This window comes from Haliaeetus leucocephalus, unplaced genomic scaffold, assembly GCF_000737465.1.
Source record: "Haliaeetus leucocephalus isolate CR32 unplaced genomic scaffold, Haliaeetus_leucocephalus-4.0 Scaffold451, whole genome shotgun sequence".
Lineage (NCBI taxonomy): Eukaryota > Metazoa > Chordata > Aves > Accipitriformes > Accipitridae > Haliaeetus > Haliaeetus leucocephalus.
Genome location: NW_010972887.1, coordinates 8,727,602 through 8,743,677, shown reverse-complemented (window position 1 = coordinate 8,743,677; position 16,076 = coordinate 8,727,602). Strand labels below are relative to the sequence as shown.

General features: G+C 38.5%; 1 protein-coding gene across 1 annotated transcript in view; it reads right to left on the bottom strand.

The window, feature by feature from the left end:
- RIF1 (replication timing regulatory factor 1) overlaps positions 1-16,076 on the bottom strand; it is a 36,878-nt gene that overhangs the window by 3,374 nt on the left and 17,428 nt on the right. Inside the window, exons 18-34 of the mRNA XM_010575231.1 lie at positions 14,960-15,067; positions 14,578-14,727; positions 13,025-13,124; positions 11,583-11,847; positions 9,793-9,835; positions 9,246-9,448; positions 8,961-9,060; positions 8,446-8,589; positions 7,561-7,703; positions 6,458-6,547; positions 6,325-6,379; positions 2,234-5,008; positions 1,565-1,705; positions 1,217-1,294; positions 1,009-1,124; positions 494-647; positions 127-235 (exon numbers count right to left, since the gene is read on the bottom strand). Coding sequence (XP_010573533.1) covers positions 127-235; positions 494-647; positions 1,009-1,124; positions 1,217-1,294; positions 1,565-1,705; positions 2,234-5,008; positions 6,325-6,379; positions 6,458-6,547; positions 7,561-7,703; positions 8,446-8,589; positions 8,961-9,060; positions 9,246-9,448; positions 9,793-9,835; positions 11,583-11,847; positions 13,025-13,124; positions 14,578-14,727; positions 14,960-15,067 — 4,774 coding nt within the window. The remainder of the gene's footprint in view (positions 1-126; positions 236-493; positions 648-1,008; positions 1,125-1,216; positions 1,295-1,564; positions 1,706-2,233; positions 5,009-6,324; positions 6,380-6,457; positions 6,548-7,560; positions 7,704-8,445; positions 8,590-8,960; positions 9,061-9,245; positions 9,449-9,792; positions 9,836-11,582; positions 11,848-13,024; positions 13,125-14,577; positions 14,728-14,959; positions 15,068-16,076) is intronic.

Sequence of the window (16,076 nt, the reverse complement as noted above, 5' to 3'; positions counted from 1 at the left end):
TTAAAACCCCCCCCCCCCCCCCCCCCCCCCCCCCCCGAAAAGATCAAGCATTCCCATTAGGAGAGAATGAAAGCAGCCAAACAGCAGAATCACCCAGATCCCAGGCAAAAAGCAGGCAATAGGTACCTGTTGCAAGTTTTTCTTCATCTACAGAAAGAGATTTATCCTCTACATTATTTACGGGCTTTTCTGCATCTTCAAGCACTGCTATCTCCTCAAACCCTCGAGATTTTACCTGCAGATTTTTTAGGAGAGAACAAGGGATGCATTTTCAGAGAGCGGGGTGGAGGGGTAGATTACATGGTGGGACATGTTTTAACCTCGTAATAAATCAATCATTATTCCCATTAATAATATTGTAAACAAATTATCTGTACCCTGAATTCCCATGTTACTTTGATTTCTAATGGGGGGGAAACATTATTCCTCATGATGGATGTTAGCACTTCAGTAGGCTAAGACTGGCTTTTTGGGTACTAAAATTAAGCTTTACCTGTTGCTCATGATATCCTTTAAGAACTTTTCTAACATTGGAAACTTTTGGAGAGCGGATGGGAAGAGTTTTGATTTCTGATGCTGTCAGGATACTCAGATCACCCACTGTCTTAATGTTCTTTGCTCGAATGAGCTGCCCCAAGCCTCTGGCGCTGCAGCAGGGGAGAAAGAAAAATGGTTTCTTGTGCTAGAATTCATGTCCTTTCTGCCCAGCACAGTGGAGCAGAAAGAAATCTTACATCAATGCTGATTCACATACACATAAGTGAAGGAAAAAACAAAATGCAAATGACATTCTATCTGCAGAAGCACACCTTTTTGCAGTTTATCCATCAGGGAATGGCATTCTAAAGCCCTCCCATAAGTAATATCAGCAGAAGGAAAAGGAGCTGAGTAGACTAGAAAAGATGTCTCTAAGTCATCACATGTTGCATTAGAAAATTTGGATTTGTAGGTTCAGTAAGAATTCAGTTTCTAGTAAAACGTCATCTTCAAAAGCAACAATCCACTTACCATATATTTGATGTAATCTGAGGTAAAATTACATCAACCGGTGCTTTGCAGCCAACTAAGGCAGGATACATGCATTCTGTAGGGCAAGGCAGTGATTCCTTAGCCATTTCCGTGATCTCGAATAATACAGAAAAATTGTTAAATTAACTATCACACAACTGAGTACAGGAAAAAATAGAAGAGATACATGAACCAAAGCACTTCTTACTAAGCACTTCTTTGAGCTCTTAAATTTAGGGTTACGAGATCCTGGGGACAGAAATCCTTTGGTTGGAGTGGTAATATGCTGGATAGAAAAAGAGGAAAAAATATCTCTCAGGATCGTAGGAATTCAGTTAATCATAAGATTGTAGCTACCTAGATCTCAGAGTGCATTTGTCTTCAGAGAGTAACAGAATGAGTCAGGCTAAACCAGTTACAATTATTTTGTACACTTACTGATTCTCTGGTCTTACAATTGTTTGTCTATGAACATACACTAAAAGCAATGTTACCTATGATAAATGAGAAACACGAGTACTTATGACACACACAGAACGTACATAACAGAATTTACCTTAGCCTGAATACTAGACAAAATTTTAAGATTTCGGGAAGATGGTGAAGATGAATGGGATCTAATGACAGGACTTCGCCTATCTATGTCATCTGCCAGTCCTTCTTGATAAATTGGATTCGCAAAAGAGACTCGACGAATCTGTTTTTAGAGAGAAGTAGTTTTTATAGTGTGAACTGAAACCACCACACTCTTGTGAAGTAAGTCTGAAGAGACAAAATAACTCAGTTTGAAATAAAGTCATTAAAGTTTCTGAATGACACAGATCATGTTTCACCCAAGGACAGAAACCGTGGCTTCCTTGTTGCCAAAGGAAACGTTAAATGCATTTTGTAAAAAGCTGCTCAGAATCCAGCGCTAAGACTCTGGCCACGTACACAGTGCTTCTGCAGTAACATCTGCTGCACTGCAACCCAGGCAGCAGATTAGACTTTGGCAGAGTGTTTCGAAAATAAAACTCCCGACCCCAAGCCCCAGTAATGCAAGCCTGTCAGTGCTTGTACATTCCAAAAAGAAATCTGTACGTCTTCAGCGTAAGATCGTTTACAATGAAAAATACAGGCAATAACTCACCGTATTTGGAACGCATTACACTACAGACACTGTTGCATATCCCAGTTATGAACTGAATGATTTGTGAGTATCACATAATGAATCACATCACAATACCTTATTAGCGGGCGACAGGGAATCATCATCTTGATTTCTTTTTATGCCTCTCTTTAAAATACTAGTGGATGGAGAAGCTGAAGGAGACCACATGCAGCGTGCCTGCATACCATTAGGGCTTTCATTAACTAACACTAAAGAATCATCATCTTCTGGCTTTTGAGGTGAATCCACACTGTTATTTGCTACTGCATCTTTGTCTAAGGCCACATGTTCAGGCACTGTAATTTCAGTTTCCACTAATTCCTCCTTCATCTCTTTATCTTGAATAATGCCAGTTTCTCCTACAGCGTTCTCAGCTGCTTCTTTATGATCCTGATTGCCTTCTAGCTCATTCATCTGTTTTTCCTCAGGTTTGCTAACAACAACCAGTGCCTCGGGTGTCTCCTCCAGCTGTCCTTTCTGACTTATTTCTTCCTTTTCTGTAGCTGCTGGTTCTTCACTTTGACTCCCCGCAGCCAGACAGCTGTCACCAGGCTCATCTGAAACACAGGCAGACTGACACTGTTCAGGTCGGTCACTCTGATCAGCAGGTTCTTTTATGTCCACTCTGGACTCGGTAACTTCACCTGCTTTACACTCTGGATTCTCTAGATCCTCCTCCACTGCACCACTATTTCCTTGCAGGTCATCTTCAGATGTTCTCCCTCTTTCCAAGTTAAATGCACTGGGTTCCTTAGGAGGATGCAAAGGAGTGCTCATTGCACAAGGTGCTATGGACAAGCTCTCGTCAAAATTTGAACTACCAGACATCTCTGATGTATTTACAGACAACTGAACTGGGGTGGTTTGGGGCTCACTCAGTTTAAGAGTGGTCTCACTTTTTGAATCAGTGATTGACATTACTTGCCGCTTTGACTTTTTACAACAACCACAGTTCCTTAGTCTTTTCACCCTTTTGCTTCTTTTGTGCTGACACTCGGGTATTTGCGAAGAGGAAAGATCACCACCTGAAGCATTTGCTCCCGGTACAAATTCAGGCAGAACAGCTGAACAACAGTCTTCTGTGTTTGTTTGCTTATTTTCCTCTGCTGCTTTCAAATCTTGGTCAGATACACATGGATTGGTGAATAATTCTATCGATGTATTGCTCTTGTTTTGTTCCACATTTGCATCCAGTGCATCAGGTGAACTCTTTGAGCTGGCAGATTCCACAGCTTTGCTAGGACCTGTAGGAATTACTTGGTTTTCCAGGTCACACGGTTCAGATGTCAATGCAGCATCTGCGCTGGCTTCATGGCTCAGTTCACCTTGATTTGTTTCCAACAGATTCTTAGTTTCATTTCCTTGGGAAGACACCTCATGGCTATGGCTTCCTGGCTGTCCATCTTTCAATTTACCTTCAAGAGAATCACTTTTATTTTTCACTTTGGCAGATCTTTTCTTCCTTGTGCTTTCTTCCTTGGTCTCAGAGCCATCAGCCTCTGAATTTTCTATGCTGGAAAGCAATCCTTGTGAAGCTCTTCTTGTGTGGTATCGTGGGCATTTAATCATCTTCGGACCTACTGTACTGGAGCCACAGTCTTGACCTTCTGTGTCAGTCTTCGAGCTATCTTCTGACCTCCTAGCACTTCTGTTCACTTCTTCATCAAGGCTCCCTGAAGCAGGAGACTCCTTTGAGCTTGAGTCCTCTGCAGCAGTTCTCTCAGGTAGATTGCTTTCTTTTTTATTTGTATTTTCTGCAGTTTTCCCAGAAACTGCTTTCTGCGTTTGGGATACATCATCTTTAGTCTGTGACACCTTCTTTTGCCCAGATTTTTCATCATCTTTACGTCTGTCTCTCTTTTGGTGGCCATCTTCCTTATCCTGACTACCTGCTGTACTTTCCAGGCTTTCCGACCGTCGTCTTGAAGAACGTCTTAGTATTTTCTGATTAGGAGACACATGTGGAATCTGACTATCATCACCTGTTACCTGGTCAGATGACACAGTCGTCTCTGGGGGCGTATTTTCTTTAGAATCTGTATCTAATGCCTGGACCTTTTCTATTTCTGTTATTGTATCTTCAACTTTTTTAATTTCTAAATCTGTAGAATGGAGAGCTTGGGACTGAGCAAGGAGAACAAATTCCGCGTCTTCTACTGAAGCAGACAGTTCAGGACTATTTTCCATACTGCTGGAAGCAAAAGACTCTCGTGCGCTTTTCTCTTGTTCTGACCTAATGAGCAACTTGGACTGCTTATATCCTTGGTGCTCCATTTTACTCTGCCTGCGAGTTAGCCTTCGTATTGCAGTAAATATTTGTTCAGACTCAGATTTTGAAGGCTTTTTGTCATCTTCTCCAGATTTTTCTGGTTTAGCACTAGTCTTGCATACATTTGTATTTTTCTGTTTACCTGCCACGGAAGCACTTCCAGACATCTCTGATAAACTGTTTAATGCTGAAAGGCTAAAGGGTCTGTTCTCTGAACTACCAAATTTCTCCAAAGTAATAAAAGACTGCCGTCGGCTTGCAGGCTGCGGTGTTCCAGAAATTACGTCACTTGAAGTTGAACTGTTGCTGACATTTGAAGTGTTTTTGTTCCCTCCTAAGGGCTCCTTTGAAGCTGTTTCCACTGTATTTTTTTCTAATCCCTCTCTGACTGACGGCTCCTCCAGAATCATTTCAGCTCTATCCCTTCTTGACTCTCCCTCATTGTTTAATGTTGAGCTCTCCTCTATGTGAGGAAGAGGTGACACTTTTTCACAGGCAGCATTCTGAAGAGGATTATCTGATCTGCAGTTGGCTGAGATTTCATCCGATTTGTTGCATCCTTGACTCTCTGCGTTTTCTTCCTGTTCCAAAAATATGAACAGCAAAGTATTGTAGTTTTGCTATGAATATGATATAAAAAAACCCAGCTCTGCTGGAATAGAAAACAACATATCCACAAGGTTTTTCAAACCACCCCTTCCTTCAAGTTATTTTATTAACTATCCTATGGTAGTTATAAAAGACAAAGATCTTTTTTTTTTTTTTTTAAAAGCCCTTTAATCTCAAACCACAGAGAACTGCAAAAACATTTTATTTAAGTTTCACCAGAGATACTAACAAACCTACTCCTAAAAGTTTTTATGAAAGATCTGCTGTATTTTACCTACCATCTGTTTGGCACTACAGTTGATCAAGCTAGCTGTTTAACCAACTCCTCTCCAAAACAAAACAGATCTATACCGAGGGTTTACAACTTTTTTTTTTCCTTCCAAAATCTATTATTTAATCCACCTCAAGCCCTTACAGCTTCATCCAAAAGCAGTTCAGAATGTGGAAACACAGCTAAGCTGTTTAAAAGCATGGTCCACTAGAGTAATATAATACAGAAATCAACATTAAGACTTTTAAAAGTGAAAATAGTTCCAGAAAATCATGATGCATACCAAATGCATCTGCTAGGGAAAAAGAGTGTTATGGTAGAGAAGTCAACAGTGTTACAATTGCTAACATGAAGCCAGGCAATTAAACAGTTCTTAAAACAGCAGCACCATAGCAAGTCCCAGTAAGCCTGTGCTACAGCTTTTGGGTATTTTTACCCCAATAAAATAGTCAGTGGTAGCACATACACATGACAGATCTGTAAGTCCCTATAATACCTGTAGCTGGGTAACAAAACTTAAATACATCCACACTAAAACTAATTATATAAATCCTCCCATTTTGAAATTAAGTCAAAATGCTTCATGATTGGCCCTTTCTAGTGTAAATTACATAAAGCAGAACACAGCACAAAGAACACTGCAACGGTATTGGATTCAAATCTGGCAATGAGAATGAAATACAAACCACAAAAGCCATCGGTGTATTCTGTAGTCATGGAGCCTGTGTCAGTATTATTCAGATGTGGAAAAAATAAGAGGAAGCCCAAGAAAAAAAAGATATTCTTAAGAGTCTTACAGGTTAATCAACAGAGGGAAAGGGAATTAGTCCTGCAAGCCAATACACCTGGGGGTACATTTTTGTGCTTGAAGAGTTTCCAAATCAATCTTAAAACCATATCATAGCCAGTAATCTAAGAGTTTTGCCATTAATTACCAGAGCTACTAACAGGAAGAAAACATCACTGGTATGGTTATAATTCTGATATTGTCATTACCATTAGACAATGAGAAATTACCTGAGGCTTGGTTTTAGTATCTTCTTTTGCATCTTCTATTAAAGATGATTTTTCCCTAAAATAGAAGTTACTTAAATTAGAAGTGTTGCAGAAAAGGACACCTTTGATGTATATACGGGCCACTTTTACTTACAAAGGATCTTCCTGGCTTTGAGTATACTGAGAAAATAAGGTAGTGTCTTGTGATGTGTCCAAATTGTTGTACATAGCAGGAATATCAACTCTGAAACACAACCAGAAATGGTAAGTCAGACCCTTTTTTTAGAAAAATAAAAGGATGGGGTAGGGTAATGCATTCATCACAAGAGAGCAGATACTGGTATGACGCGGACTGAACTTCCAAACCCTCAAGACTACTCGAACTGCAACAGGCATGCACGTAGGGGCTGCTGCACAAAAAGCAGGGCAGCATATATGGCCTATCAGGAGAGTGTGTGACCATACGCTCCACTCCCTGTTCTGGGCAGAAAAGACACAAAATTGCAAGTGGCTGCTACAACCTCAGACTCCAGTTGGCACAGCGAACTGCAAAGTGGATGCAGATCATGATTTATCTCCTTATTTCAAGACCGCTATTTTCAGTTGCATTAAATCTTTTTTTATTTCAAACATGCTTTTGGGGGGAAAAAGCTGTGATTGCGATCCCACCCTGCAAAGAATTCATCACCACATGTGAGTTCCTGTCAAGTGCCTTTGTACACAAATTCAGCTTACACTATGTTTTTGCTGTCTGAGTACAGAAAATACTCTAGTATTATTTTCTCACATTAAAGAGGATAATTCTAAAGATTCCCTTGCGATTAAGATGAGTCTTGGGAATACCCTAATTTCTGATATGCTACTGACATAAGACTTCTCTTCAAATTTAGAAGTCTTTCCTTCAGGTCAGGTAAAAAACCCCTTTCATGTCAATGATTGAAGGAAAATAACATCTTCCATTTCACATTGCAAGTGAGAGTCATGAAGTAAAAACGTAAACTCCAAATTACCAAACTCCAAACAGATAACAGAGTATATTTAATCAAAACAGGAAATGCAGATCAGAGAATAATTTGGTTGCTTTAAAACAGTAAAGCAAGGAACTTTGTTAGCTTTAAACCTTGTAAGTTGTATAGAAGAGTAAGACTTGATTACCTCCAGTAGTCTCAAGATACAAGAACTGAAGTTATGTCAATTTGACATAACTTCGATGTAATGACGTTTCACATTAAGTTTAAAACAGAGTAAGTTACAGACCTCTTTGACCTAAGCACTTCTTTTTGATGTTCTGTCAATATTCTTGCTTTTGTTTCTGGAGGAATAAACACGAAATCAACAGATTTCTCCTCTTCCAAAAGTACCTCATTTCTAGTCTTTGAAGATGAAAATTCTAGTTTCAACTACAGAAAGAACACAAAAACCCCCACTTGGATTAGAAAACAAATAGAGGAATTGAAAATGTTTCCATAGTTTTCAGGTACAACCATCCTAAATGAAACAGTTCTCAAATAACCGCAGTTCTTTCAGGATATTAATTGGCACAAATCCCTCAGTAGGTGCTGATTTTCTTCATGAGTGATTTTTTCCCCCAACACTACCGCCTAGGAAAGAGTCTGCAACCCCTCCTCCGTGCCCTGAAGTGAGCTTCTGCACTTCCTTCGGTGTTGTGAAGTTCAAAGGCTGTAATGGGTGAAAGTGCCTCAAAACTCATGAGGGTTGCCATTTACTGCCGTTTACTAAATCAGCGATTCCTTAAGAATACAACACCCTTTTCTCCCTAGTGCAAGTGACAGACTGGAGCAGGCAGCACAGGTCTCCCAAAACCAAGATCCACCTCAACACCTGAATCTGTCACAACCTGCAGCCAGACCGAGGTGTGCATTTTGTACCTGGTTGCCACTCCTCCCATCCATAAGCAGACCTCCATGATCCCTCCTTAAAACTCAGCCACCTGTAAACTTAGCAGGGAAATTTAACAGGAAAATTTAATTAAAGTGTGCTATACAGCCTCAGTTTGAAAGAAAAATACTTCAGCATCACAAAATTTATTAATTTTTACCGAGAACTTGCAGCCCGTACCAGACATTCTGCTGCAAAATATAATGGATTTGATTCCGTCACACCTATATGTAAACACCTTACCTTTGCAGGTGTTACTTGCACCTTACTGGACTGGTCTTTTACTTCATTTTTTAGTTCACTCGTCTGTGCCAACATAGAGTCTCGTTTCTGACCCAACTTTACTTCCATTCCACTTATCTTTGCATCCAGCTGCGAATTTTCCACCTATTCAAATAAAAATACACTGAATGCATTGTATGAAGAAACTCCAAGCTCACAAACCCATCCTGAGATGTATTAATTTCTACAACTAAACTGTCCCACACTCCCATTTTCCTCTAAATTACGTAGAGGACAACTTAAAAAATTAATTATTTCAAACAAACTAATAGAACCCCAAATTTAAAATGCATAAACTGTTAAGAACCAGCTCAGTCTTTTGACAGTGCTTAGCCAGCATAGTTTATCATTCTAAACACGAAGCAAGTGCAGGCTAATCACAGCAGAAATCAAAACTGACCTTGCCGCTACCTTCTGAACAGTTGCCATGAAGTTACACACAATGAGGCACCCACCGGGGTCAACAAAATACTCACCACATCAGAGAAGGGGCCGCTGCAGTCTTCAGCTACCTCGATGCTTTCAAAACCAGGCAGCAAGAGTGGAATTTTCTTTTTGGCTTGGCTTAACACAGATCTGCTCAACAAAAAAAGATTTTTAAACTTATGGCAGGGGGCGGGAAGGCACACAAGACCAACAGATATTCCGGCTTGCATAAAAAGCAGAATATAAATGGTAACCAGAACAATACCAATTCATTTGTACTTAACCCAAGATCTCTTCCTTCAAAAAAAAAAAAAAAAAAAAAAAAAGTATCTTACTTTAACTCTTCAGAATATGTTAGTGACATAGTCTTAGCAAATGTTGTATTCCAGAAGTGGGCACACTGGTTGCGGATTTGTTTGCTCTTATGCTGAAACATTACACAGAGCAATGGCGAAAGCTGCTCTAGCAGTTCACTATTGTAAGAGCCAGTGCAGTGAGACTGCAAACACAGGATAATCTCGGCCAGTAGTTTTTCAAGCTGAGGGAGAGAAGAAACAATAAGTTTTTTTATTTAATTCAAATATTGCACATAGTCACTATTTAAAAGCTTAAAACATTATTCAAAACATTATTATCCCATAGAATAGTATGGCCTGAATAAACAAGTTTAAACGCCACACCACATGAAAAGTCTAATAGCTAAGCTTAGTGGTCCTCCCCTCAGCTACCTTTTTAGTAAAAAATAAGTAAGTTTAAAAATTAAATCTCTACCTTCATTACATTTTTCAATTTATTTTATTTTTTTTTAGAATACAGGTTGAATGGCAAAACTCTAGTGTCACACATTTTCCCAAACCCAAGCTATTTCTCTAGCAAATTTACCTTGTTGTTAAGATTACTGTATACTTTAGATACATCAGCAAGCCTGCCAAAACAAACAAAAAAGTTATATTTTGCTGTCTCATTTATCCCAAGCATAAGAATTAAACACATAATGCACTCAAGCACTGCACACTAGTTTTAGTATACAACTTGATGAAATAATGTTGTGAAACTAGCCTCCCACTGGGCAATTAAAAAATTTCCTGATATAAATAGTTTCAAGTAAGCCTATCCTTTATCCCCCACTGATACTTATATGCTAACTTTTAAGAGAAACTAATGGAAAGATGGGTAGTAATTAGTACAAACTTACAGTTTTCTTATGAAGTAACTTCTAACTGCCTTCTTTATGTTACTCTTAACCCTCTCCCCAAACAGATTTCCCAGGCCCCATAAATATCTGCATTAAAAAGCTGAAGTACCACCTAAACTCAGCAACTTCCTGTAAATAAATTCCTAGGTACACCACCCTGAAAAATGTGAGAAAACTACATTTAGTAATTCATTTTATAAGCCTGTGACCTCCAACCTGAAGAGGTTCCGGAACTTGTATTTGCTTGCACATGCCTTCCTTCAAAAACATATATCCAACACTCACTTCTGCCTTTTAATGACTAATTCTAAGACAATGCTCAAAGGCAGATAAGATGGGAGATGGAGAGAGGTGGTGTTCAGCTCAACCTTACAAAGAACAAGCAGCCTCTTGCCTCCGAGACAGGGACTCCTGGTGAATTTTAGGTTAGTGGTAGCAGTCCTGCTTCAAGTTTCAGGCTGACTGGCAGCATCCTATCCTGTCCTGTCCTCCCAAAACACTCAAAGCTGTACTCCATTTCTTTTCCTTATCCTGAGCAAAGTGTACATCTCTTGCATCATCAGCAAGTCAGAGACAAGCCTCTGCCAGCCCCCTCCCACCAAGCCCCCAATAATTCCATCATGTCCTGGGAAGAGAAGCCTACAATTAAAAAAAGCAAAGCCATATGAAAAAAAAGAAAAAAGTACATAGCAACAAGCAAGTATTTCTCAGTACTTCCCTCTGCTTAAAAACCTGCAGGATTTTAGTGCACATCAACTAATTATGACTTCTCTATTTCATACAAAACATTACGCAGTTCCTGCCCACTAGAAAACAAATTATGTTAATAACTACCTTCACCACAGTGAAAATAAACAGCACATGGAAACCAAACACTTTAGCCTTGCAGAAATGACAACACATTCACTCTAGAGACAGGACAATTTTAAACGCCAAGCTTTCAGAAGTCCTGTAGGTCTCCTTTCACATAAAACCAAACCTACCTAGTTGTATTTCCAAAGAAAAGCACTACAATGCGGACTGCTACTCGCACGTGCGTGTTTTTGCATCCCACTGAAAGCGACAGGAGGGCAGGGCTGCGCCATGGGCTCTAGGGTGACACACGTGCCGGTCAGGCTGTTCCTGGCAGCCGCCTCCGCTCAGGTACACCACGCGCTCGGTCCCAGCACCCATTTTGTGCAGCAGTTGTAGAAAACAGCAAGTTCTCAGCCACTACTGTAGAGACCCATCCTTTCTGCAGTGTTTGGGTGCGCTACTAAAATAGTACCTACTAGCTGGGCTGAATCGAGTAAAATACACAGTGTTCTCAAAGGCGAGAGACTTGGCAGGAGCTGAAAATTCTTGACATATTAGTGCCAAAGCTCTGAAAAACCCTGAGCTATATTCAAATACACTGCTTGCTACAGACCATGCAAAATTTCACCAATGTGCAGCAATACAATGAATCCAGTTTTCCAACCGTTCTTAAAATACTCACTTTGTTTTTTCATAAAACACTGCCAGGGGTTTTGAAAAAATTGCAAACATAGTCCCAATCACTGAAGGCAATGAAACGTGGCTGATGATGTTGTGAAGAACAGCAATAATTGAAGGACCGACAGAGACCAATGTTTCAGAACAGGTTTCTTTGGAACTGAACACATGGAAAGAGTTTAGTAACATCACCAGGAGTTTAAATAGAGAGGCAAGCTTTCCAAGGGGTTCCTTTTTCTTCTTAGACCAATCTGTAGGTGTCTGTGGAGCTAACATTAAAAAAAAAAAAAAAATTTTTCCTATCTAACCAAGATGCATTACAACAAAACACATCTGAACTTTTTTGTATACATGAGAAACAGAACTTTAATTCCCAAACTGCATCTACATACAAATAGTTTAAAACCAGACCTAATAGAAGACATAATTTTTTTAATATATAATTTTATCATACCACTACAGATATGACTCCTATTCCTCTTATTTATATTTATGGTTCGTAAGACAAATGACTATGCTTTTAAGTATCTTTAATGCTTGCTTGCAAAGAGCCAGCAGCCACTCTACACATGCTTGCTGATATGCATGAATTCTAGAACAGGCGAGGAGGAGGGAAGGGAAATATCAAGTTTAATTTGTTTGTTTGTTTGTAAGTGAAGTCTCCATCATGGTTTTCCTCATCAACTTTTCTAACTGAAGCTTTTCCTTCTTTCAGCAGTCCAACACAATGTCTTACTACTTTAACAAATTCATATGGGGCAGAGAAATTATAATCACTTCAAGTTTTGTATTGAATGAGGCTATTCTGTAAATTATTTCTTCAGCTTCAGTAGTAGGAAACAAAACAAAGAACATTTTTACATACAATGACCTTTTGTCTTCTGTTAAACCTATTCTTGACTGTTTTACACGAAGCAGCTTCAGGAGCAGTAGCCTTGCGAATGTTAAGAGTTTATCATCATTTTAGGCAAGTATTATATAATTAGGCTATGGATTATGACCAAGCATTACTGCTTCAGATTATGTTTGAACAAAGCAAAAGCAGCAGATTTCACATGCAAAAATGAAATCACAGCCAACATATCAAATACAACTTCAGAAGCCAGCAGTGTTTTACAGTGAAATAAAATGAAAAATAAAGTGGCCTCAACGTTTACATCAATTTCAGATGTATTTTGCCAGGCTATACAGTAACTACTGAACTGCTCAACAAATAGAAGAGATCTGATACTCAAATATGCACACTGGATATTTTTAGTTTTGGTTTTTTTTTTTTTTAAATGATTTTTTTTTTTGGACAATCCCTTCAGTGCTTAGATAGTATGTGTAGCATATACAGACCATTGATATCCTACAGTCATCACTTCTGCATCTACAACAACTCTAATTTTCAACCAACCCTGGGAGAAAGACACAGAAAACCCCAATATTGAAGTATTGTCTTACATCTATTTTTTGGCTGATATTTAGTACCATATGGTGCAAAGTTGATGCAGTCAACCATAACTGACATAATATGGGTGAGACCATCCATCATTGAAAACATCTGAGGAGGAAACAGAAGTCATGAGCAAAGCCCAAAAGAGCAACAGTGACAAAAAAAAACGTGTTGGCCATTCAGGACAGCAATGCAAACAGCTTTTAAATTTAAAAGTGGATCAAATTTGCCTGCATTATCAGCTAAGACTCTGGTAAGATTACATTTTAACACACACATAGATTTACAAAAGTTGAAGATTGAGTCTTCCCATTCTGTGCAAATAAGACATAAACATATATACCATCTAAAGAAGCAAAACAGTAACAGGCAGCTGTAAGGTGTTAGCTTTAGGAAGATGCATCAAAGTATTAAGGTTCAAGGTACTAGCTGCCTAGCAAAACATGTCACCAAATGTCAGTGTGTGCTTAAGTTCACAAAGCCTGACTTTCAGAAAAGCCACTGTAGGCATAACAATAAGGCTGTCATTAACATTCGGGAAGCATGATTGATTTCTAGTACATACAAAAAGATGGGTCAAGGTGGTTGGGTTCCCCCCCCCGCCCCCAATCCATCACAAATTCTTCTAAATAAAACAAAATTTGCTTTTAAAAGGAACATTGATATTGTGGGCCAAAACCAGTTTAGTTTCAATCTAACTTACATACTGAAACTCTAAATTGTTTAAGTTTGCTTAATAATTGCTTGCTTAATAATTATTAATTTTTGAAAATTGAAGTTTATCATCAGGATACAGCAGCATCCAAAGTAAGTTCTAATGATGTAATCCTCCAAATTCCATATTTTCAAATTCCATTTTTCTTTCTCATCTGTTTCTTATTTGTTACTTTCATGGTATTTTTTCAAAAGACAGTCAACTTTGAAGCATGAATGATTTTATGTTCCAAAGCTAATGTTCCCTGACATCTACAGACACTCTATCTCCCCATGTGATGTGGGCTTGCAAACATGCAAGACAGATAATAGAAAGGCTTCCTCTTTCAAAAGCTTTCTCTTTTATAAAGCTTTACAAGTAAAGACTTTAAATTTTAGTGTACAAGGTTGACAGTATCAGGAATATAGCAAGTTATGCCCTCTGAAAGCTACAGTGCTCCCCTACCATCCTTCCTAAATAGAACGCCTGTTTTTGTGGTATTTGTGAATTCAACCTGAACTTGCTTTATATATACACACACATTTCAACCTGACAAATCATATTTACCGTGATGATGACATTCACTAAACCATTATTACTTAGAAGAAAAATCCGAAGACTGCTTAACTGCTATTTTAATATTTAAGCTTGATAATTATTTCTACTCTCTTCTTTCAATCAATTTCTAGATCAACTCCAACTTCCGTTAGTAAAAAGAATTTTGTTACAGCTTTATCTAAGTCTCACCCAAAACATTTTAAGTTACAGAAAGTACTACATCAGAGTTTACAATAGGTTCTTATATCTAATTTAAAATATATCTGCTAAAAGTATTTATATAGTTCAGTATCACTGGTTTATACTCACTACTGGAGCTTCACCTTCTAGCCCAGATATTATTTTGGCACAAAGTTCTTCACAGCATAGGTTTTCTTCTGCTGTTGCAACTAAAGCAGCACAGCGAGCAAATGCTCTATACAGGTCTGACCAAGTGCGCAACAAGGATTTCATAGTTGGCTTTAACAACAGAAAGAAAAAGTTTATAAATATCAACATCTGTGCATAGAGATAAAAACTTGCTTTAAGTTTTCTGTCAAAACCTATGTAACTCAAGAAATCCAACCCTGGAGCAGTGGTCCAATGTATATACATATTGGGAACAACCTCTACTCTGAAATTATCAGATAGTACTTCACAGTTTTTATAAAACCCGCATTGTGTCTAAGCAACATTATGCATTCACCATTACCTGTGGAAATTCCTGAAAGGGGAAGATATGCAATACGGGTAGCAACAATGCACTATAAACAGCATTGAAGTTGTGTTCCAGTGCATCACCCTGATTTACTTCATTAGTCTGCAATGAGAAAACAATCTTCTGATTAACGAAGCTGCAAAATTTAGATGACAAATAAGGCTGTTGTAAATACATTTACTTTATACATAAGACCTGTGCAAGGTAAATTGCCAGTGGCATTTTGAAATTAGCTATTATCAGTTCTTTCAAGAGTTCAAGCTGATCCCACTATCCCACTATTCAAAGAGATAAAAAGCACTGTTTCTAAATTCCAGAATAACTTAATTCCAAGAATAAAACCAATCAGTTAGAAAACGCCTTACGTATTTTTTACTTCTTTCAGTTGCAATAAGCGATGACAGCAACCTACTTAAAGCACCTAAAACTTTCTTCATAAATTCTAAGATTTTTAGGTCTAATGACTACATGAGGATCAGTTCAACAACCCCTACATTACAGTCAATATACTTCATCTAAGTAATCTGCAGAACCTGTTGAATATTACAGTATATATGCCTTTCATTAGGGCTTCCAACCAAAAAGTCTGACTTTAGTAAGAGCCACTGTTGTAATTACATCCTAAACATCACAACTCGGTATTGGCTATATTTTCACATAAAGCAAAGAAGCCTCTTAGCATTTAAAAGTTAAGAGGTCCTGGAGGGCAGATTTCCATCCTTTGTAGCAGCAAGACTATGCTGCTTGTGTGAAGTGAAGGCTTGAAGCACATCTATGAACTTGTTTATAATCTTAAAAAAAGAGGAACATTCTCAACACTATATTGGACACTGCACTTAAGAGTGATCACTCTTATTGACTGGAATCACTTTAAACCACACTCTGGATCACTACTCCACTACTGCCCTTCATCCTACCTCACTGCAAACATTCATACTCCAGTTAGGGGCTTTTTAAAAAAATGCTGCACACATTCCAGTTTCACAAATACTACCAGGGCTTATTTAATTTTACTGACACTTCCAGACATGCAATTCCTAAAAATACATAAAATATCAGCACAAAGTTTTCCTGCGATTTTTTTTTGGGGGGGGGGGGGGGCAGGCGCGGG